Source organism: Hemitrygon akajei, unplaced genomic scaffold (assembly GCF_048418815.1).
Source record: "Hemitrygon akajei unplaced genomic scaffold, sHemAka1.3 Scf000131, whole genome shotgun sequence".
NCBI classification, from domain to species: Eukaryota; Metazoa; Chordata; class Chondrichthyes; order Myliobatiformes; family Dasyatidae; genus Hemitrygon; species Hemitrygon akajei.
Genome location: NW_027332017.1, coordinates 1,164,333 through 1,188,916, shown reverse-complemented (window position 1 = coordinate 1,188,916; position 24,584 = coordinate 1,164,333). Strand labels below are relative to the sequence as shown.

At 50.2% G+C, this 24,584-nt stretch overlaps 1 protein-coding gene across 1 annotated transcript; it reads right to left on the bottom strand.

Annotated features, from left to right (window-relative positions):
• Positions 1–5,317: 5,317 nt before the first annotated feature.
• On the bottom strand, positions 5,318–21,009 carry LOC140723737 (zinc-binding protein A33-like). The gene is made up of 6 exons (XM_073038283.1): positions 20,977–21,009; positions 20,209–20,304; positions 19,565–19,798; positions 17,729–17,751; positions 17,523–17,641; positions 5,318–5,917 (listed from the first exon to the last, which is right to left on the bottom strand). The coding sequence occupies exons 1-6, from the start codon at positions 21,007–21,009 to the stop codon at positions 5,370–5,372; spliced, it is 1,053 nt and encodes a 350-aa protein (XP_072894384.1). The 3' UTR covers positions 5,318–5,369.
• Between the last annotated feature and the right edge of the window lie 3,575 nt (positions 21,010–24,584).

The window sequence follows — 24,584 nt, the reverse complement described above, 5'->3', positions numbered from 1 at the left end:
TTCCCTGCCACCACTATTGGGGACGCATAAGGACTTCGGGACTCAGCTATGATTCCGGCCTCCTTCAACTTGCACAAGTGCTGCCGCACGTCCTCAACATCTGCCGGAGCCAGCCGCCGGGATCTCTCTCGGAACGGGGTGTCCTCCGTCACCCGGATGGTGTGGCGAGTGCTTTTGGAGCAGCCAACATCAAACTCGCCCAGAGAAAAAAACAGCTTCCATCTTCAGCATCTTCTCCACTAGCCTATGTTTCCACTCCGGCGACCCAGGGGAATCCCCGAAGTTAAAGACTTCAGCGGTCAGCTCCCTTTGATGCTCCGATCCCTCCCCGTTAGGGGTCCTCACTGCGCTAGACATTACCGTCACCGGGAACAGATGTGCCAGCGGGATTCCCCTCTTAAAGGTGATTTCTCTTGCCGTGGTGTTCCTGACACTTATAGCTATACGCCTCGCATGTACCACCCCTGGTCTCTGCACTTCGGGCCTCACCAGCGCCCCCGCCGGAAATCGTGTCTCCCCTTCAAGATCGTCCGGGGCGTCTACAAACAGGGCTTCGCCCGTCGGCACTCCTGGGAATCTGGGGGTCCCTATCACTAGTGCTACCTCCCCGGGTCGGATCACCTTGGGCCTCGCCTGCGTACACCACACCGTCCCTCGTTTACACTCCGGGTCCAGTCCTAGGGAGGCAACCCCTTCTTCGAACACTGCTCGAAACACTGGATGCACCGGGAGGGTCTCCAGAAAGTCTTCCCCCCCTTTCTCCTTACAAGCTCCCAGGAGCCGTCGCACCACAGGGGAGTGAGTCCCCACCAGGAGGGCAGCACCACCGGTTTCCCCCGGGTCAGGACACACCAACACCAACGTCTCAATAGCTTCCGACACTCCCACATCGCCCTCCGAGAACTCCAATCTCACCGATAGGTACCCATCGTACGGGTAGTCACCCTCGCTCACACCCCAAATCTGTATGGCGTCAAATGGGGTTACGGGCAAATGCTTTAGATATTGGTTGTAGAAAGACCGGTACAATAAGGTCACCTGCGATCCCGTATCCAGAACGGCTTTTGCGTCAACTCCCTCTATCCGTAGACCCACAATGGCACGGGGTCATACCAGCCCATCTGGAATAGAGGCGTGGGCACCCGGTGGTCCCCTGGCTGATCTCTGGGAACGTGTTCCTCCAGAGGCTCCAGTCCATTCCCTCACTGAGCCTCTCCTAAGTTTCCCGACACCTCCCCCTTCTTAGTCGCAGGGGGCTTGTCCTCCACGGAACTCCTTGTCTCTCACAATCCCACCTAAAGTGTCCCTCCTCTCCACAGCTATAGCACACCCTCGGCCGCCCACAGTCTCGCCTGAAATGCCCCTCTTTCCCACAGTTAAAGCACATGCTGCCTGCCGCCCCTCCTCTCCCAGGACGACTCCCGCTCCCAACCCACTGCACTGGTCGCCCCTGAGAGTGGGTTCCTCCCCTGTCGCTCCCCTCCAGAGGGGGTTCTCTACCCCCCGGTAGGTTGTCATTCCTCCACCCAGCCACCACTTCCTGTATCGCTGAGGATCGCTCCCGTAGGCCCGCGCCCCATTTTCGCCCCAACGCTCTCTCTTCCTCCCGCACCTCTCTAATCAGTGGCCCGTACGATGGAGGAGGGCCTTTCCTATAAGCCTGCCGGATAGTCCACGCCACCTTGTCATCCTCCAGAGAGCCACTGAATATCTGACTCATCCTCACGCTAGCCACATCCCCGAGAGCATCCCCGCCATCCTAAATATGTACTCGGAGAGCTTTTCCCCTCTCTATTGTTCCAGGCGTTGGAACTCTGCTAAAAGCAGCCAGGGTTCCCCTGGCAACCCAGACGCTCCCTCCAAAACTTCTATACATTCCTCCACTGAGGCCCCAGACTTTTCAGCTTTCAACTCCCGGACTGTTTTGGCTGCTAAACCCCTCAAACTTCCCACCAATCGCTGCCGCTTCTCCTCCTCCGAGCCTGGCCACTCCTCTAACATCAAGGACGTATGCTCGATCCAGGTCTCATAGTCCACCTCCCCGTCCGGAGTAGGCTTGGCTCCGGAGAACACCCCCAGCTTCAACCGTGGCCTCTCGGCCACTCCCGCCATGGAGTTAAGTGCGGCTGCCAGCTCCGAGGCTTCCCCCCTACGTGGGGGGCGGGGCCTAGTCACGACTCCCTCCTCCCTCCTCCCTTTGCTAGTGCCTGCCACCTCTCTGGGGTTTTCCTCTAGCTCTAGCTCCTCCTCCGATGTCTCCTCAGCCTCATCCTTGGAGAAGGGGTGGAGCCCCCACAGCCCCTCCTCCCCCGGTACACTGACCGTCGCCGGCAGTTCCAACGTCCTGACGTCAGCACTCGTACGAACCAACACCCAGCTAGACTCCACCTCTTTACCAAACCGTCTAGCTACCAATTCTACCTGCCCAAAACCTTTTACCAAACTTAACCCCCGCACTAACACGTCTCCCGAAACTCGAAAATCCACTCCGCTCACTACACAGGCATACTGCACCGGTACATCTTCCAACTCGGACCAGTTAACAATCTTATCTCTGTCCATCTCCGCTCTGCTGCCTGCGCGATTCCACAGCCCCCTGACAATCCAATCCGGGGCGAGCACTCCACAAATGTAACACTTACCCAAAAGGCTGGTATATGTCTAGGGGAAAAGGAGATCCAGCAACTCACCAACCCACCTCCCGTACACGGAGGCGCTGTGATAATCGCGTTTATGCCTCGCGCCCGCCAACAGTATCAAACCCACAACAAATACCGTTATGAAATACACTTTAAAGAGTTTACTAAAATTAAAAGAGTATTAGGCAATACAATATATATATATATATATATAAGAAAAAACAAAAGGCGCCAACTTATCAAAGTTCAGTCAGTTAGTGCACTCGTTGGAGCTCAACCAGCGACCCATTCGACCCCTCGTCGCTTGCCTCCGACTTCCACGTCTTCCACCTCGGACTCCCCGGTAGTCTTCCGAGCGCACGTCCACCTTCCTCGGCGTCTCCCTCCCGACTCCCTTCACCCCCAAGCCCGCGCAATCCCTCCCCCAAGTTCCCAGCCTCACAAAACACAATAACATTCCCCATTGATTAACAAATAAATACAATTACCATATCAGCCATTATAAAGCGAAACAACGGCGAGAGAAACATTTAACAGACAAAGAAACATTCCTACTCGTAACAAAGCAAAGAAGCCCTTTTTAGTAACATACACAGGACATTGTATATATTGATTTAGAACACTTTCCTGAAAACATTTGACAAACTCCAAGCCATCTAGCCCTTTTACCGTTTGGGAGTCCCAGTCAATATGAGGAAAGTTAAAATCCCCTACTATTACAACTTCCTGTTTCTTACATCAGTCGACTATCTTTATATAGATTTGCTCCTCCAATTCTCTCTGACTATTGGGCGGTCTATAATACACCCCTATTAGTGTGGTCACACCTTTCCCGTTCCTCAGCTCCACTCATATGGCCACTGTAGACAAGCCCTCCGGTCTGTCCTGTCTATGCACAGCTGTGATATTTTCCCTGACTAGTAATGCCACTCCACCCCGTTTCATCCCTCCCCCTCTATCTGAAACAACGAATATTTCTATCATGTCTAAACCTTAGGTGGGAGGTTATCTTTTTGTATTAATGTATTAAAAATAAATTATAAATTCTACCAACGGAACCTCTTACTAAAAGATTCATATTCAAAATAGTATCCAACAAATCAGATTCTTGCATTGTTACGTATTCAGGCAACAAACCCCCCAAAAGTAAACAAACACTAAAGTAACCGGAAATGAGCTGCTGTGAAGCAGCTTAACAGTTCTTAAAGCGATGTTGCAAAAACAGTTCTTTAAAATGGTATTGCCAAAAGTTCAAAATGCTCACTGTCCATTTAAAAGGAGAGACTTTTTAAGGCGATTTAAATTCTCTTCCCCGTCGTTTCTCTTCAGTTTCCAAAGTCGAACTCTTCCCACGAAGAATTTTATGAAACAAAACGGCTTAAAGGCACTGACCTTTCCTTTATCACACTGTCCTCAATCTTCTGCTATCCCGCAGAGATTAACACGAGAACAGTCAACGAATTCCTTTCGAATAAGGATCAAATAAGGTCGAACCCGTTTCATCGTCGAAATTTGATTCTCCTCGATCTTTAACTCCCGAACTCCAATCTTCACTCTCCACTGATTCTTAACCAACAGTATTGTAAAGAAACTGCTGGTAATGACCTTTTAAACTTTAGGCATTAGATAAAACTTCATCTTTCAACTAAACTGCGTTATCACATTAAATCACGCAGTGGCATGAAGTAAACATGGCAAATCCAGCCACGAACTGCCCCTCCTCACAGGGTGGGGTCTTCCTTTTATAACCTGTAAAAAAAACCTGTCACATGATCTCTACTGGCGGGAAAATGACATCACTCCACCATCACAAGACCATTACCTCAAGTCCAGTATAGCTTCAACATCAGTCACGTGACAAGGGTACCACTGTCACGTGTCACGGGTACGTAACAGCATATATGGAAACTTAGATAATTATTTTTGTAAAAATTGTCTGACCTGAAGATATTGCAGTAAGTGTGTATGAGAGAGAGAATATTTGCTAATTAACTCTTCAAAAGTCTTCAATCGACCATCACAAAATAAATGAAAATAAAAATAAATAAATGCAAAAATACTGATCCCCTTAATCACTAAAAAGTATACAACATTGGGAGAAAGACCTAAATATGACCTTTGTTAATGAAGATGGTCAATTCTTCTTTAATATGCGCCAATCAGTGTTTAATTCAATTTAAAATTGTTCACTGTTACTATTTAACAAAGGAGAGACTATCCAAAATATTTCCTAACATAGACAATTATTGCGATAGGTGTAAAACTGATGTAGCCACATTTTCACATATGTTCTGGTCATGTTCTTCATCAAAATCTTTTTGGAAATCTTTATTTTCTACAATTTCTAAAGCTCTGAAAATTACTTTACAACCGAATGTACAAACCGTTGATTTCTGTCTATACATGCAGTCCTCGCATAGCCTTTATCCTCCTCCACCTCACTGTCTGCTATAACACTCTGGTTACCCCCTCCCTCCGCAAATTTATTTTACCCCTCCCCCCGAGCAGCACTTGCAAATCTACCCTCAAGGATGTTAGTCCCCCTCCATTTCAGGGGCAAACCGTCCCGTCGGAACAGGCCCCACCTTCCCGGGAACAAAGCCCAATTGTCCAGAAACATGAAGCCCTCCCTTCTACACCATCTCCTTAGCCACGTATTTAGCTGCGCTCTCCGCACATTTATATTTACAGGGACTTTACTCCTGACGCAGGTCCCGGGACCCGACCCGTTTACAGACCCGGAGCGGAACCGGAGCAGATTCTCAGCCATTGGTTTTCATCCCAGGTCGCGAAGAAAGGATAAAGTTTCCCCGTGAATTTATTCCCAGTGAAGGTGTGGAGATGGGACTTGGTCTCCGCGTTGTAAAATGAAACTGTCCCGGACTCGTAACTGAGATAAACTCCCACCCTCCCTGGGATGGGACCGGCAGCGAGACGGGCCCCGGGGGAGAGGAGACCACCGAACACGTCATAATCCCGATGTAACACGTCACCATCCCGCCCGATGACCCAGAATCCGGTCTCCGGACTCTGACTGACCGGTCCCTTCCGCTTCACAGACTCTGCGGCGACTCCCAATCCCCAGTCCCGATTCCCCGTCACCTCCCAATAATGTCTCCCCGATGTGAATCCCTCCGATCCCAGCACACATTCCCAGTGTGTGAATCGCTTCCCGGTGTCAGGGAGATTCCTCTGTGTCCCGGTACATCTCACACTCTTCCGATCCTCAGACACTTCGAGTCCTGGATACGCCGTTTCCACATCCAGGGTGACAGAGACTGGGGGGAGAAGCAGAGAATTAGAGAGTCCACGGGGATCAGGGGGAGAATCGGGCAGCGCGGCCCCGGTGATCGGGGGGCGGGGGGGAGACTCGGGCAGCGCGGCCCCGGTGATCGGGGGGCGGGGGGGAGACTCGGGCAGCGCGGCCCCGGGGATCGGGGGAGACTCGGACAGCGCGTCCCTGGGGATCGGGGGGAGACTCGGACAGCGCGGCCCCAGGGATCGGGGGGAGACTCGGGCAGCGCGGCCCCGGTGATCAGGGGGAGACAAGGACAGCGCGTCCCCGGGGATCGGGCGGGGGGTGGAGACGGGCAGACCGGCCCCCGGAGATCGGGGGAGACTCGGACAGCGTGTCCCTGGGGATCTGGCGATACTCGGGCAGCACGGCCCCGGGGATCGGGCGCAGACACGGACAGCGCGTCCCTGGGGATTTGGGGGGGGGGGGGGAGACTCGGGCAGCGCGGCCCCGGGGATCGGGGTGTGGACTCGGACAGCGCGTCCCCGGCGATCGGGGGGAGACTCGGACAGCGCGTCCCTGGGGTTCGGGGGAGACTCGGGCAGCGCGGCCCCGGGGATCGGGGGGAGACTCGGGCAGCACGGCCCCGGGGATCGCGGGGAGACTCGGGCAGCGCGGCCCCGGGGATCGGGGGGAGACTCGGGCAGTGCGGCCCAGGGGATCGGGGGGGGTGGAGAGACTCGGGCAGCGCGGCCCCGGGGATCGGGGGGAGAATCGGGCAGTGGGGCCCCGGGGAACGGGGGGAGACTCGGGCAGCGCGGCCCCGGGGACCGGGGGGAGACTCGGGCAGCGCGGCCCCGGTGATCGGGGGGAGACTCGGACAGCGCGGCCCCGGGGATCGGGAGGGGGGGAGACGGGCAGCGCGGCCCCGGGGATCGGGGGGGGGGGGAGACTCGGACAGCGCGGATCCGGGGATCGGGGGGAGAATCGGGCAGCGGGGGCCCCGATGATCGGGGGGGGGGGGGAGACTCGGACAGCGCGGCCACGATGATCGGGGGAAGAATCTGACAGCGTGGTTCTGGGGATCGGGGGGGGGGTGGGGAGACGGGCAGCGCGGCCCCGGGGATCGGGGGAGACTCGGACAGCGCGGCCCCGGGGACCGGGGGGGAGACTCGGACAGCGCGGCCCCGGGGATCGGGAGGGGGGGGGAGACGGGCAGCGCGGCCCCGGCGACCGGCTGGAGAAGCTGACAGCGCGGCCCCGGGGATCGGGGATCGGGGGGAGACTCGGGCAGCGCGGCCCCGGGGATCGGGGTGGGGGAGAGACTCGGGCAGCGCGGCCCCGGGGATGAGGAGGGAGACTCGGGCAGCGCGGCCCCGGGGATTGGGAGGGAGACTCGGGCAGCGCTGCCCCTGGGATCGGGAGGAGACTCGGGCAGCGCTGCCCCTGGGATCGGGAGGAGACTCGGGCAGCGCGGCCCCGGGGATCGGGGGGAGACTCGGGCAGCGCGGCCCCGGGGATGGGGAGGGAGACTAGGGCAGCGCGGCCCCGGGGATCGGGGGGGGGAGACTCGGGCAGCGGGGCCCCGGGGATCGGGGGTGGGGGGGAGACGGAGAGCGCGGCCCCGGGAATCGGGGGAGACTCGGACAACGCGGCCCAGGGGATCAGAGGGATACTCGGGCAGCGCGGCCCCGGGGATGGGGGGTAGACTCGGGCGGCGTCGCCCCGGGGATCGGGAGGAGACTCGAGCAGCGCGGCCCCGGGGATCGGGGGGAGACTCGGGCAGCGCGGCTCCGGGGATGGGGAGGAAGACTCGGGCGGCGTCGCCCCGGGGATCGGGGGGAGAGTCGGGCAGCGCGGCCCCGGGGATGGGGAGGGGGACTCGGGCAGCGCGGCCCCGGGGATCGGGAGGAGACTCGAGCAGCGCGGCCCCGGGGATCGGGGGGAGACTCGGGCAGCGCTCCCCGGGGATGGGGAGGAAGACTCGGACCGCGGGTCCCCGGGGATCGGGGGGGGAGTGTCGGGCGGCGGGGCCCCGGGGATCGGGGGGCGAGACTCGGGCGGCGTCGCCCCGGGGATCGGGGGGAGACTCGGGCAGCGCGGCCCGGGGGATGGGGAGGGGGACTCAGGCAGCGCGGCCCCGGGGATCGGGAGGAGACTCGAGCAGCGCGGCCCCGGGGATCGGGGGGAGACTCGGGCAGCGCGGCCCCGGGGATGGCGCGGAAGACTCGGGCGGCGGGGCCCCAGGGATCGGGGGGGAGAGTCGGGCGGCGGGTCCCTGGGGATCGGGGGGCGAGACTCGGGCAGCGCGGCCCCGGTGATAGGGGGTTTTCCGCTGGACGGAGAGCAGAGAGACCCCTGGCCCTTGACTCCTCAGACAGGGGAAACATCCTCCCTCAGTCCTGCCTGTTGACCCCTGAAAGAATTTTGTGTTTCCATGAGATCTCCTCTCATTCTTCGAAACTGGGAACAGAGAACATAGAGCAGTACAGCACAGGAACAGGCCCTTCATTCAATGTTCACATTCATTTGTGAGTGTGAAGTGGGGGAGTGTGATGGTTTGAGACAGTAAAGGAGGTGATAATGGGAACCAGTAGGGGAGAGATGAAAATCAGATTGGACCAGGAGCGGGAGGGGTGGAAACCCCGTGGGTGAACTGTGTGTGTAGAGGTAATGAGAAGCTGGAGTGGGCAAAGATGGCAGATGAGGATGACTTTGTCCCCTTTCCCACAACCCCATCCCCCGCAACCCCTCATTAGGACAGGGGATGAATTTGCAGGAACCCTTAAGCAACACAGGTCTTGACGAAGTGTTTCAGTCTGATCCGTCGACTGTTTACTCTTTTCCATAGAAACTTCCCGGCCTGCTGTTCCACCAACAATTTGTGTGTGTTACTCTGCTTTAAATATACTCAATTATTTGGCCTCCACAGCTGCCTGTGGCAGATTCACTATCCTGTGGATAAAGGAATTCCTCCTCATCTCTGTCCGAAATGGACATCTCTATAGTCGGATGCTGTGCTTACCGTCCTCGACCCACCCACATCCTCCCAACATCAACTCTCTCCAGACAGGTGTCAGAGAGATCTGGCGAGACCCTTCATCAGGACCTGTGTAGCTTGGATTATCAGCATCTACAGATTTTCTCCTGTTTGATTTTTAAAGCAGAAGTTAATAAGTAAACTTCTTGATTGGTCAGAGTCTCAAAAGTTATGGGGAGGAGGCGGGAGAATAGGGTTGATGGGGATAATAAATCAGACATTCTTCTAAACTCCCGTGAGTACAGGCCCAGAAACATCAAACACTCCTCATATGTTAACTCTTTCATTTCCGGAATCATTCTTGTGAATCTTCTGCACCCCCTCCAATGCCAGTACATGTTTTCCGATAGAAGGGACCCAAAACTGCTCACAATACTCCAAGTGTGGTCTGACCAATGTCTTATAAAACCTCAGAATTACATCCTTGCTCTTGTACTCTAATCCTCTCGAAATGAAAGCACACATTGAGTTTGCCAATCTTACCACTGACACAAACTGCAAGTTAACCTTCAGGGAATCCTGCACAAGGACACCCATGTCCCTTTGCACCTCTGATTTTTGAATTTCGCCCTGTTTACAGAATTGTCTAAGCCTTTAATCCTTCGACCAAAGTCGTACCTGCCTAAGTTTGTACCTGCCTAACTCTACCTGTGCTACAAGATCCTTATTACGTATACTGGTGCATTCAATTAAGACCATAAGAGAAAGCAGCAGAAACCGGCCATTCGGCCCTTCGAATCTGCTCCGCCATTTTATCATGAGCTGATTCATTCTCCCATTTAGTCCCACTCCCCCACCGTCTCACCATGACCTTTGATGCCCTAGCTATTCACATACCTATCAATCTCTGCCTTAAATACACCCAATGACCAGGCTTCCGCTGCCGCAAGAAATTCACAGATTCACCATCCTCTGGCTAAAAAAATTTATTCGCATCTCCGTTCTATTATCTCGATTTAAATAATAGTCTGCCCGTTTATTTCTCCTACCAACATGCATGACCATACACTTGTCAACATTGTATTTCATTTGCCACTTCTTTGACCATTCTTCCAATCTATACAAGTCTCTCTGCAGACTCTCTGTTTCCTCAGCACTTCCGTCCCCTCCACCTATCTTTGTATCATCAGCAAACTTAGCCACAAAGCCATCTATTCCATAATCCAAATCGTTGATATAGAACATAAAAAGAAGCGGCCCCAACACGGACCCCTGTGGAACGCCACTGGTAACCGGCAGACAACTAGAATGGGATCCTTTATTCCCTCTCTCTGTTTCCTGCCAATCCGCCAACGATCTATCCACATATGTAAATTTCCCGTAATTCCATGGGCTCTTATCTTGTTTAGCGGCCTCATGTGCGGCACCTTGTCAAAGGCCTTCTGAAAATCCAAATACAAAACATCCACTGCATCTCCCTTGTCTAGCCTACTTGAAATCTCCTCAAAAAATTTCAATGTGTTTGTCAGGCAGGATTTTCCTTTAAGGAAAATTGTTTGGCCTATCTTGTCATATGCCTCCAGGTACTCCGTAACCTCATCCTTGACAATCGACTCCAACAACTTTCCAACCACCGATGTCAAGCTAACAGGTCTATAATTTACTTTTTGCTTCCTTGCCCCTTTCTTAAATACCAGAGTGGCATTTACAATCTTCCACTCCTCCGGAACCATGCCAGAGTCTATTTACTTTTGAAAGATCATTGCTAATGCCTCCGCGATCTCCACAGCTACTTCCTTCAAAACACAAGGGTGCTTTCCATCTGGTCCTGGAGATTTATCTACCCTTAGACTATTCAGCTTCCTGAGTACTTTCTCTGTCGTAATTGTCATTGCGCACACTTCTCTTCCCTAACACCCTTGAGTGTCCGGTATACTGCTGATATGTTCCTCAGTGAGGACTGATGCAAATACTCGTTCAGTTCCTCAGCCATCTCCTTATCTCCCATTACAATTTCTCCTGCATCATTTTCTATTGGTCCTACATCCACTCTCACCTGTTTTTACTCTTTATATACTTGAAAAAATTTTAGTATCTCCTTTGATATTATTTGCCAGCTTCCTTTCATAGTTCATCTTTTCCCTCTTAATGGCCTTCTTAGTTTCCTTTTGTAAGCTTTTAAAAACTTCCCAATCCTCTATCTTCCCACTAATTTTTGTTTCCTTGAATGCCCTCTCCTTTGCTTTTACGTTGGCTTTCACTTCTCTTGTTAGCCACGGTCGCATCGTTTTTCCATTCGAAAATTTCTTCTTTTTTGGAATATATCTGTCTTGCACCTTCCTCACTTCTGGCATAAACTCCAGCCACTGCTGCTCTACCGTCTTCCTGCTAGTGTCCCTTTCCAGACAAATTTCGCCGGTTCCTCTCTCACGCCACTGTAATTTCCTTTACTCCACTGAAATACCGACACATCGGATTTCGGCTTCCCTTTCGCAAATTTCACGGTGAACTCAATCATGTTACGATCACTCCCTCCTAACGATTCCTTCACCTCAATCTCTCTAATCACCTCTGGGTCATTACACAATATCCAATCCAGTACCTCTGATCCCCTAGTGGGCTCAACAACAAGCTGTTCTGAAAAGCCATCTCGTAGACATTCTACAAATTCTCTCTCTTGAGATCCAGTGTCGACCTGATTTTCCCAATCCACTCGCATGTTAAAATCCCCCACAATTATCATAACACTGCCCTTCTGGCAAACCTTTTCTATTTCCTGTTGTAATTTGTAGTCCACCTCACTGCAGCTGTTAGGAGGCCTGGAGATAACTGCCATCAGGGTTCTTTTACCCCTGCGATTTCTTAGCTCAACCCATAAAGAATCTTACGATGATATGGCACCTTTTTCTAATGATTTAATATCATTTCTTACCAATAAAGCCAAGCCACCCCCTCTGCCTACCTGCCTATCCTTCCGATACACCGTGTATCCTTGGACGTTCAGCTCTCGGAGACATGCATCCTTTAGCCACGTCTCAGTGATGGCCACAAAATTATACCTGCCAATCTGTAGCTGTACGACAAGATCATCCACCTTATTCCTTATGCTGTGTGTATTTAAGTATAACACCTTAAGTCCAGTATTTGGTACTTATTGTTTTGATTTCACTGCAACTCATCCCAGTGGCTGCAAATTTGCCCCATCACCTGCCTGTCCTTCCTGACATCTTTACTGCTCACTATCTTAGATTTATTTCTGTTTTCCTTCTCCTCCACTCTGTCATTCCGGTTTCCCATCCCACTGCCAAATTAGTTTAAACCCTCCCTAACAGCTCTATTAAACATTCCCGCTATGGTTCAGGTGTAACCCGTCTTTTTTGAACAGGTAATACATCCCCCAGAAGAGATACCAATGATCCAAGAATCTGAAGCCCTGCCCCCTCCGCCAGTCTCTCAGCCACGCGTTCATCTGCCTGATCCTAATATTCTTGCCCTCACTAGCACGTGGCGCAGGTAGCAATCCTGAGATTATTACCCTGGAGGTCCTGCTTCTCCGCTTCATTCCTAACTCCTGGAAATCTCTCTTCAGGACCTCCTCCCTTTTCCTCTCTATGTCATTGGTACCAACATGTACCAAGACAGCTGGCTGCTCGCCCTCTCCCTTCAGGATATTCTGGACCCGATCCGAGACATCCCGTACCCTGGCACCTGGGAGGCAGCACACCATGCGGGTATCTCTATCAGGCTCACAGAATCTCCTGTCTGTTCCCCTGACTATGGAATCCCCTATGACTACCGCATTCCTCTTCTCCCTCCTTCCCTCCTGCACAACAGCGTCAGGCTCAGTGCCAGAGACCCGGTCACCGTGGCCGTCCGCCGTCAGGTCATCACCCTCTACAGCATCCGAAACGATATACTTGTTGCTGAGGGGGGCAGCCACAGGGGTGCTCTCCACTATCCGGGCATTTCCCTTCCCTCTCCTGACAGTCACCCAGTTTTCTGACCCCTGTAGCCTAGGGATGACTACCTCCCTGTAGCTCCTGTCTATCACCTCTTCATTTTCTCTAATAAGCAGTAGGTCATCAAGCTGCAGCTCCAGATCCCTAACACGGTCTCCGTGGAGCTGAATCTCGGTTCACCTGGTGCAGATGTGGCTATCAGGGAGGCTGGAGGTCTCCCAGGATTCCCACATCTGACACCCTGAACAAAGCACTAACCCTGCAGACATGCTACCTAATTCTACAAGAATGAAACAAAGAAAGATAGGTCTACTCACCCACCTACTTCGCCAAATACACGAACTATTTAAACCGTTAGCTAATGTGCCCTGCTGTTCCCCCGTCCATCCGGGCCGATTTGCCAAGGGGAGAAAAAAAGAGTCGGTGCCTCGCTCTCGGCTCTTCCCGTTACCGCCTAAGCCCGTTGAGCCAAAGCCCTGCACTCTGCTGCCACCCACTCCGCTGCCCGCTGTATAGGGTGGTCATCTTTCTAAACTCTCCGCGCTGTCCTGCGCAGTCTCGCCGTTCTTGTACGCGTTTTTTAAAAAAACTGCCTTCCTTCAGAATTTAGCTCCCACGCCGCCCGTCTTGTCCCAATCTAAAAAAACACTTTCAGTCCTGTATTCATCAGCCTATTCCACACTGTCCACATGAAATTCAGCAAGGCCTTTGATGTCGATGATAGACCACACTTGGAGCATTGTCTGCATTTCCGGTTCCCGAAATTGGGGAGGATGTCATTACACTGGACAGGAGGCTTCAGGAGGATGTTACCAGGACTGGGGGCTTGGGTTAAAAGCAGAGAGCGGATAAGCTTGGGCTATTCAGCTGTAGTGTACGATGTTCAGGTATGTCCCCTTATCGAGGGAAATAATTCATAAGGAGCTTAAATAACGTTTCTTTTTCCAAGAAATGGGAGTACAGAACCAGAGGCCTCAGATTGAAAGTGAGATGGTAAATTTTTCCGAGTGGTCTATCGGGTAACATTCTCATAGAGAGGGAGGTTGGTAAGTGGAATTTTCCCTCAGATGCTGTAGAAACAGGTAAAAATAAAATATTTTAAAATAAATTTGGGCAGGTACACAGATGGGAAATGGTTAGAGGGATGGGGGGGGGGGGCAAACACACACAAATCGGCCATGCTCAAGAAGACATCTTAATCTTGCAGATTGATGAAGTGGGCCGTGAGTTCAACATCCGTCAAACCCTCCCAGATCATCCTCCTGAGGAATCTCACCCCGGAGTCTGTCTGTGAAATGTTGATGTGACGTCACGTCAGAGGGCAGCTCAGTGCCACAGAACAGACAGACCGGGTAAGGACGGCAGATTTCAATCCTAAATGGGAATTTGTGCCTATTTCTGTGGCCGTGTGTCACGCTCTGATTGTGTGTGTGTGTGTGTGTGTGTGTGTGTGTGTGTGTGTGTGTGTGTGTGTGTGTGTGTGTGTGTGTGTGTGTGTGTGTGTGTGTATGTGTGTGTGTGTGTGTGTGTGTGTGTGTGTGTGTGTTGATTGTGGTAAATATCCGTGTGGTGTGTATACACATTGAAGGAGGGTTTGCACATTGAAGAATTTGTATGTTACAGTGTGTCCTCACATGTCTGGTGTGTGTTGACAATGTGTCACACGTGATTGAATTGTTTAAATTAATAAATGACTGTCTCTGAAGAGATTGGTTTCCAGGTTACTGAGGGAAATAACAACGTACATTGCTGAGGCTCTGACTACAATCTGCCAATCCTTCCTGTGTATGTGGGTGAGGGAACTTTGCCAGGCCGGTTATGCTGCGGTGCTTCTCCCGAGATGAAATCTTGACCCATGTCAATGCTTGTTGGTGTGTCCGAGCTCATTCTCACAATGTTTCAATGTGGTGGTCTGATAACCATAAGACATAGGAGCAGAATTAGGCCATTTCCCTATCGAGTCTGCTCTACCATTCAATCATGGCTGATTCTTTTTTTCCCTCCTCAGCCCCACTACCTGGCCTTCTCCCCGTAACCTTTGATGCTGTGTCCAATCTAGAACCCATCAAGCTCTGCCTTAAATACACACAACAAGTTCCACAAATTCACCAGCTGCTGGCACAAATTTCTCTGCATCTGTTTTAAATAGACGTCCCTCTATCTTGAGGCTGTGCCCTCTTGTCCTAAACTCCACCACCATGGGAAGCATCCTTTCCACATCTACTCTGTCTAGGCCTTTCAACATTCGAAAGGTTTCAGTGAGATTCCCCCTCATCTTTCGAAATTCCAGCGAGTACAGACACAGAGCTATCAGACGTTCCTCGTATGAGAACCCTTTCAATCCTGGATCCATCCTTATGAAATGAACCTTCTGCAATGCCAGCACACCTTTTCTTAGATGAGGAGCCTAAAAATGTTCACAATACTCAAAGTGAGGCTTCACCAGTGCCTTATAAAACCCTGCTCTTGAATTGAATGTTATTCTAAACCACAGATTAAACGCCAGGAGCAACAGGCTCCGGGACAGCTTCTTCAACCAGGCCATCAGACTGATTAACTCGTGTGGACACAACTGAATTTCTATGTTATAATAACCAGCCTGCTGTACATATTATTCATCATAAATTACTATCAATTGCACATTGCACATTTAGACGGAGATGTACCATAAAGATTTTTAATCCTCATGTATATGAAGGATGTAAGTAATAAAGTCAATTCAATTCAAATCTATTCCTTGTTTAGTTTTTTCATCCCAATCATTCTTTCAGTTCTTCTCTGTAGATATTTAAAAGCTTCCCAATCCTCCGTCTTCCTGCTCATTTTTCTTTTGCCTTTACATTAACTTGTCTTCCCTTGTCAGCCACAGTTTTACTATTTTGCCATTTGAGTATTTATTTATTTTTGGAGTACATCTATCCTTCACCTTCCTCATTTTCCCAGAAACTGACACCATTTCTGCTCTGCTCTCATCCCTGCCAGCATCTCCTTCCAATTTGCTTTGGCCAACTCCTCTCTCAGACCACTGTAATTTCTTTTACTCCTCTGAAATACTACAATGTGAGACTTTACTTCCTCCTTATCACATTTCAAGTTGAACTCAGCATGTTGTGAGCACTGTCTCCTAAGGGTTCTTTTAACTACTCACCTCTAGTTCAATACATAACACCCAATCCAGTAGAGCTGTTCCCCGAGTAGGCTCAACGGCAAACTGCTCCAGAAAGCCATCACATTGCATTCAACAAATCTTGAGATCCTTTACCAACCTGATTTTCCCAATTGACCTGCATGTTGAAATCGCCCATGATTATCATAACATTGTCCTTTTCATCAGCCTTTTCTATTTCCAGTTGTAAACTGTGGTTCTCAACCCACTGACTGTTGGGAGGCCTGTATATGACTGGTGTCAGTGTCATTTTTACTTTTGCAGTTCCTTACCTCAACCCACAAGGATTCAACATCTTCCAATCCTATGTCACATCTAGCTGCTGATTTACCAGCAGAGCCACACCACCCCATCAGCCTTCCTTCCTCCCTCCGATACATTGTGTAACCTTGGACATTCAGCTCCCAACTACAACCATCCTTCAGCTACGATTCCGGGATGGCCACAACATCATACCTGACAATCGGTAATCGAGCACAAGATCATCCACCTTATTTCTCATACTCCATGTATTGAGATATAACACTTTGTGTACTGTATCTGCTACCCTTTTTAATTCTGCATCCCTAATGCACTGATACTCACCCTGCTGGCTGTAATTTTGTCCTCGCATCTGTCCGCCATATCTGACAGCCTGACTGCACGCTATCTTTGCATTTTACCATCAATCCTATCCCTTCACTCCACTTCCTGAGCACCCCCCCCCCCCAACAAATTAGTTCAGACCCTCCCCAACAGCTCTATCAAACCTCTCTGTGAGAATATTGTTCTCCCTCGGGTCCAGGTGCGACCCATCCCGTTTGAGCAGGTCATTCCTCCACCAGAGCAGATCCCAATGATCCAAGATTCTATATTCAGGATCTAATTGCTTTTACTTCCAATGTCATTGTCTCAAAATTTACCAAGATATCTGGCTCTTTTCCCTCCCTCTCTAAAATGCTGTGGACACGATTCGGGGCATCCCTGACCCTGGCACCCTGGAGGCAACATACCATTCGGGTGTCCCGTTCACATCAATAGATTCTCCTGTCTGTTCCCCTGGCGATTCAGTCCCCGATCACGACCACTCCCCTCTTCTGCCTCTAACAACAGTGAGAGTTGCTGATCCAGAAGGGGGAAGACCTGTGTCAGTCAGAGTCTGCACTCACAGGGCACATGAAGGACTTGTGTATTTTCCTGACAATCCCTGTCACCACACTGATACTCATTTTTATTCCCTACAATATTATCGTCGGTATTAAATTCCCAGTTCCTCTGGTAGATCCAAACTCATGTCCTGGTGTGTTAGTGCAGTGTTCCTGGGATTGGAACACAGTGGTTCATCTACCAGTCCGTGTATTGGTTGTATTGTGACCTGTGCTGGTGTGTCCAGGGGTCTGACATCTCCAGCTGCCCATGCGACAGTGATGCCTCCCAATCGGTGGGGTTGCTGTGAAATAAAATTCAGTTCCCCTTCAGCTCAGTATTACAGACAATCTTTGCCTCAAATTGTAACTAAATTGTGCTTCATAAACAAGGAGAAATGAATCTTTGTTTGTTTTACCTCGATTAATGGCATCAAGTGTTTCTCTCAGCACTGTGTTCAACAAAAAGAGGTGATCGAATTTTTCAACCGGTAGGGTCTCATCTGTCACTGACAATTCCTGGATATCGTCATTAATCCTGTAAATATTAAACTGCTGGTTATAAATTGCTACTCTGAACTATTTTACAAATCCATTCAGGGTTTCAGTGAAGAGCCTGTCCTACCTTCTGTTCCGACAAGCTTCCTCCTGAAATAAATAAAACACAAATCTGATTAGACTGGGACTTACTGTCCACATCCTGAATATCATCCAAAGCATTACAAGGTGTTGAAAATTCCCACTCCCGCAATCACTCACACACACGGACAATACAGAACCACGGAGTAAATTACAGGGAAAGTTTCTGAATGTCAGACCATTACTGAGAGGATGAAACTTACAGGGAAGACAGGACAGGCTGTGCATTTTCATCTGGATATGACGTCAGTGTGATAGGATGGAGGAATTTAAGATCAGTGATGTATGTGATCGTGTGCGGGTGGAGGAAGTACCTCTATTTATGGGGAGACTTGTGGGGAGATGTAATTCCAGATGGATTTTAACAAATTCCACAAGAAATTTAGTGAGGAGGATGTGGAACTCGCTGCCACAGGAGTGGTTGAAATGGAACAGCAGAGATTGAATATAATGGGGAGGCTGGATAAACACGAGAGGGACCAGAGATTTCGGGGCACTGTTGCTGGTTGTGGTGAGTAGATGGCAGGAGGATTGTGAAGCAGGGAAATTGAGAGGAGAAGATGGGCCGAATGGCCTGGTTATGTTTTGAACGATTGAACGTTCATTTGAATGTTATCTGTAAAAGTAAAGAGACAATAATAGTTTCCCTAATCTGATGGAAACCAGATACAGAAGATAAGTCTGATGTGTGGGTCAAATTCTTTGTTCTCACTGATTGACAAAGAGACCCAATCACCAACCGCACCAGATACAGTCACAGCCTGTGACTGGAAATGGGAGTTAACGAGAGTTTTAGAGGATATTTAATGTAGAATTAAGGACACAGTCAGAAGCTCTGTGTTATGATCAGAGTAAATAATTTCAGAGACATTTGCATTCTGTCCTGGGATGTACAGAAGTTGCGGAAGTTCAGTTTTGGGATAATAGACAATAGGTGCAGGTGTAGGCCATTCGGCCCTTCTAGCCAGCGCCGCCATTCACTGTGATCATGGCTGATCATACGCAATCTGTACCCCGATCCTGCCCTCTCACCACATCCCTTGATCCCGCTATCTATAAGAGCTCTATCTAACTCTCTCTTGAAAGCATCCAGAGACTTGGCCTCCACTGCCTTCTGGGGCAGAGCATTCCACATATCCACCACTCTCTGGGTGAAAAAGTTTTTCCGCATCTCTGTTCTAAATGGCCTACCCCTTATTCTTAAACTGTGGCCTCTAGTTCTGGACTCACCCAACAGGGGGAACATGCTTCCTGCCTCCAGCGTGTCCAATCACTTAATAATATTATTATTATGGGACAACAACAACCCTGAATAGATGCATCAATTGTCTGGTGAGAAACAGTTTACTGCCATTTGTAAATGATGTGTGTATGAGCAATGCATCTGTTTTCTGTCTGCATTGTATTCTGTGTTATGTGTTTATTAAGATAACCAGTCACGTGAGTGGGGACATGGTAAAAGCGAAGGGAAAAAAGTTATGTATCTGTACTTTGTTCTGGGCAGTTTTGAGCTGGGGACGGGCGGATGTCATTCTGTTCTTGACCTCTGTGTTGCAGCTTACTTTACAATGAATTACCCTGAAGTTTCATCTCTTCAAGATTGTATTTTGCTAATGAAGGACTGAAAGCGTATCTTGGACGTTTTGACATATAATTATTGGAGTGATTGGAGGGCGCATCATGCTGGTATAACAGTTTGTGTGAGGTCGCCAGCAGCGGCAATTGATTTGTTAGAATCGGCCTCTGTGCTGTGTTTATTTCGAATGTACCACTGTTCATTTAGTGTCCTTTGACAGAAACAAATTGAAATATAATCCCTCACCGTGAGAAATATCACACTGTCTTTTCGATCCATCTGTTCCTTTAACTTTGAGATTTCCTCCTGAATAAACCTTATATTCTCTTGAATCTCCCGAAGATTTTTCTCCATTGGATTTAGAATCCTCTTCTCTTCTTCCCTGAGATCCCTGAGTAAGCTCTGCTCTTTCTCAGTGATAATCTGGCGCAGTTCAGCAAACTGGGATGTGACGTGTGACTGAAGGCTCTGTGACTGTTCCTGTCGAATGAAAGGTGAAGATTAATATACTGCATTGCTGTGCTCTGTTTCCTTTTGTCGTTAAGTTCGGTCTATTGGAGTCCATGCTACTTCTGAGTGCATTCCCGTCAACACCATTCCCTCACGTTTTCCTGAAACCTATTCTCACTTATTGACCCATAAACTCCCATCTGATTCACTCACACCCTCCCCACCTTTACAGGGTTAACGGTAATTTCCCATTCATCCAGCATGTCCTTGAGGTGTGTCGGAATCTCTGGTGGTCACAGGGAGAGCATGCAAACTCCACACAGACAGCAGCAGAGGTCAGGATCGAACCCAGGTCACTGGAGCTGCGATACTCGGCTATTCTGCATTAAATGGAGCAAAACTCGACAGTAATATCAGAAATTCCGCTCAGGAAGCCTCACCCGAACTCCGGAAATCTTCTCTTTCTGTTGCTGCTCCTTTTCCTGGAAGTCTGATTTCTTTTTTGTGAGAGTGTCTAAGGAAGATTTTAGCTGATCCTGGAAGTCAGAGAGTGAAGGAAATAGAAACAAAGATGCATCAAAAGAAACAGGTGATCAAACCCGATTATCACACAAAATGCTGGAGGAACTCAGTGAGTCAGGCAGCATCTATTCAGTGGAAATAAACAGTCGGTGTTTCGGGATAAGACTCTTCATTAGGACTGGGAAGGAATGGGACCGAAGCCAGAATGAAAAGATTGGGTATGAGAGCCAGCTGACAGGTGACGGGTGAGTCAACGTGAGGGGGAACGTGGGGGAGGGTGATGAAGTGAGAAGCTGAGAGGGACAGGTGGAAGGGTTAAAGGGCTGGAGAAGAAGGAATCTAATACGAGACGACTATCGACTTTGGAAGAAACGGGAGGAACTGGGCTGTTTGCGGCACCTAATGGTGACGAGGGAGGAGGTTAGGAGTCAGGTGTAGCACTTGTCCCGCTTGCAGGTGTCGGTGCCAGGAGGCAGATCAGTGGGGAGGAGCGAGTGGATCAGGACGATACAGTACGGGGAGCGATCCGTATAGAGAGCGGAGAGTTGTGGGGAGGGGTGGGTCTGGGCTGTTGGAGGGAGAGATGCGTTTGCTGGTAGAATCCCGTTGGAGATGGCGGAAGTTGCGAGGTGATGGTACGTAGGACAAAGGAAATGTGTTAAGTATCAAATTAACTTTAGTTTTACCTTGTAGGTTTTAACAGCTTCTTTAATCGGCATGAAGCGGTGCTCTCTGTGTTCCTGCGCGTCTCTACAGACCAGACAGATCAGTGTCTTGTCCGTTTCACAAAACAGCTTCAGTTCTTCCTCATGTTCCTCGCAGTGACGTTTACTTTCCTTCCCTTTCCGATTCAGGTTTAGATTTCGAGCTTTTTCCGCCAGATTTGCTAAGGCCCGATTCACCCTGAGGGTGCGGTCAGCAAACACCTCTCTACATTCCGGGCAGGAGTTTCTCTCCTCCCTTTCCCAACACCGTGTGATACAAGAGCGACAGAAGTTGTGTCCACACTCCAGTATAACCGGATCGATGAAGAAATCCAGGCAGACGGGACAAATTGTCTCCTCGCTCAAACTCTCGGCCAGTCCTTTCGAAGCCATGTTGACTCCCAGAACTTCCTGATTCAGAATCCGTTTACGTTCGGGGAGTTGCTGATCCCCTGCAGTACCGCGATTGTCCACTACACGCGCTGCAGACTCAGGAAATGAACATTATGTTGATGTCTGTGGGAAGCGATTGCGGAATCTATATCAGGGAGGGATCAGAAACAGATTAAGCAGGTCGGAACAGAAATGAAAACTCGGCCATGGACTGCCCAAGCCCGGCTGCAAAAGGAGGAGGGTAGGGCATGAGGTTAACAACCCCATCCCGTAAAAGCCTAGTGCTACAGAAACGTCACTGAATCTCCAAAGTCCTTATCCCTGCGGTCGGAAGGACCTTCCCCTGGAAGGCGATTGAAGTCGGGTGGGGAAAACAGAGACCACAGGGCCGATCAACCCTCGGAGAGCTGCTGTTGACGGCCTGTATCCCAGTAGGCGTGATGGGCTAAAGAAGAAGCAGAACAGAAATGAAGCCGGAGAGAAGAGCCCGGTTCAGTCTGAGGCCGGACTGAAAGGGGGCAAGTTCTGAAGAGAGGTACAAGAGACTGCAGATGCTGGAATCTCGAGTAAGAAACTCGAGGGACTGTGCGGGACAGGCAGCATCTGTGGAGAGAAATGTAAAATCGACTTTCATTTCGAGATCCTTCCGCTGGATTGTCTCAACCCGAAATCTCGATTGCCATTTCCCTCAGATGCTGCCTGACCCGTTCAGTTACTCCAACGGCTCGTTTTTTTAATTTTTTTCTCTCTCTCGGTGTAAAGAGAGTCAGACTGGGGTGTAAAACAGGGGTTAAGTAACTATTTAAAACTTAAAAATTGTGCCGTGACAAGACGGATGCTGTGACTGCAGGGGAAAGTACGGGACTGGACATTCCACGTCACAGGGTGGGAAACATTATTTTGGTTGGTGAAGTCCTGAAGAAACTTTCTGACTTTACCCATGTCTGTCCCAGCTCCAGTGAAAGGCCAGTTTCCACAAATCTGGACAGAGCCCAGACGTTATTTGCCATGAAATAGTCACAGGGATAAACCGTGCAATGCCTTTACCCGAGGATCAGTGAGCCTTCTGTCACGCAGCTGCTGTGGCACAGGCCTTTGCATCTTTCTCCACAGATCTTCGCCAGCCAACAGTCCGCAAAGAGATGAGTGACCGTCTCGTCTCCACTGCAGTAATCTCGGGGCAGCGCGCTGTGGGAGTGATCTCCGGGCATGCAGCAAGGATCAGACTGGGAGGGGCCCTCTCGTCTCCACTGCAGTAATCTCGGGGCAGCGCGCTGTGGGAGTGATCTCCGGGCATGCAGCAAGGATCAGACTGGGAGAGACCCTCTCCCCCAGCCAGTTACGGTTTGGCACGATGATTGAAGTAGTTCATCGCCCTCCTGATGAACCGACACAATCTATTATATTCATCCCAGTGCACTCCGGTTGGAGCCCAACCAGCCACTGAGCACATCGACATGAAACCCTGTCGGAGTAGAGCAGCATCCATCATCAGAGATGCTCACCACCCAGGCCAGGTTCTTTTCTCGCTGCTGCAATCAGGTAGAAGGTACAAGAGCCTCAGGTCCCGCACACCAGGTTCAGGAACAGTTACTACCCCTCTACCATCAGGCTCGGGAACAACACAGGATGACTACACTCATTTACCGTCCATTGAGATGCTCCCACAACCAATCATCGTAACAAAATGAGTGAAATCGGAGGTGGTTTGACTGAGACGGATCGCATTGGGCCTGTCTCAGAATTTAAGCAGTAAAAGGGACAGGCTCAATCTCAAAGGATATTGACAGGGTTGGGGCAGGAAAGATGTTTTCCCTGGCTGGGCTGTGGAACTATATTTCACAGACTGAATATCACAGTTCACCTCAGCAGGACAGAGATGAGGAGAAATTTCCTCACCAGTGCAGCGAATCTTTGGAATTTCCTCCACAGGGTTTCTAAATTTAATAGACATATTCTGGGGCTCTGCAATGTTGGGGACATTGCGGGAAAGTGGTGTTGAGGTCAAAGGTCAGACACGGAGAGGGTTCAGATGAATTTCACAAGGATGATTCCAGGTATGAAAGGGACGTTTGATGGCTCTGGGTCTGTACTCGGTTGTATTCAAAATCGTGCGGGGAATCTGATTGAAACCTTTTGAATATTTACCGGTAGACAGAGTAGATGTGGAAAGGATGTTACCCATGGTGTGAGAGTCTCGGACAAGAGGCACAGCCTCAGGATAGAGGAACGCCCTTTCAAAACTGAGAATCGGAGAAATGTCTTCAGACAAAGCGTGGTGAATTTGTGGAATGTGTTGCCACATGCAGGTGTGGAGGCTACCTCGTTGGGTGTATTTATGGCAGAGATTGGTAGGTTCTTCATTGGACATGGCATCAAAGGTTACGGGGAGAAGACCTGGAACTGGGGTTCAGGAGGGGAAAAAAAGGATCAGCTGTGATTGAATGGCGGAGCAGACTCGAATAGCGAGATGGCCTAATTCTGCCCCTATGTCTTATGGTCTGATAGTGTTATGTTCCGAGTTAAGGGCAGAACAGGCGCAAGGGGCCGAATAGCCTTTTTCGTATTTTCTAAACCACGCGTTTACCTTTGTGCCTTGTTCTGCCCTGGTCTTCAGCCTGTCAGAATGTACAGGGGAGCAGTGAGAGCTCCGGAGATCCGTCGGCAGCCGCTGCGGTTATTTCATGTTCTCCTTATTTATTGCTATTAATTTATATTTGCATTTGCACAGTTTGTTGTCGTCTGCACTTTGGATGATCTGACACTGATCCAGTTATTGTTACTATCCTGCAGATTTTCTCCCCATTTCCGCAGCAAAATGCTTCTCGGGGTTGTATGTGGTGACTTATCTGCACTCTGATAATAAAATCTACTTTGAACTTTAAGCGTCGGGGAACTTGCTTTGATTCTGTCACAAACTGTGACTGACATCTCCAGCTACCAGTAGCAGCTTGTTCTCAGATACACTCACAGCCAATCAGCGGCAGAGCTGGGAGAGTCGTGCTTCTATTGGCTGAGGAGTGTCAGTTGGAGGGATGCTGAACGTTCGGAGCGGTCCGAGGTTTGGAACTGAGAGCAGGTGGAGAGAGACCGGAGATTGGGAGCTAAATTTCGGGTAAAGGTTACAACACCGGCCGGGTGAATCCTTCTATGGCAGAGGTGAAGATCCACAATTACTGGAAACATTCCTCCGATCA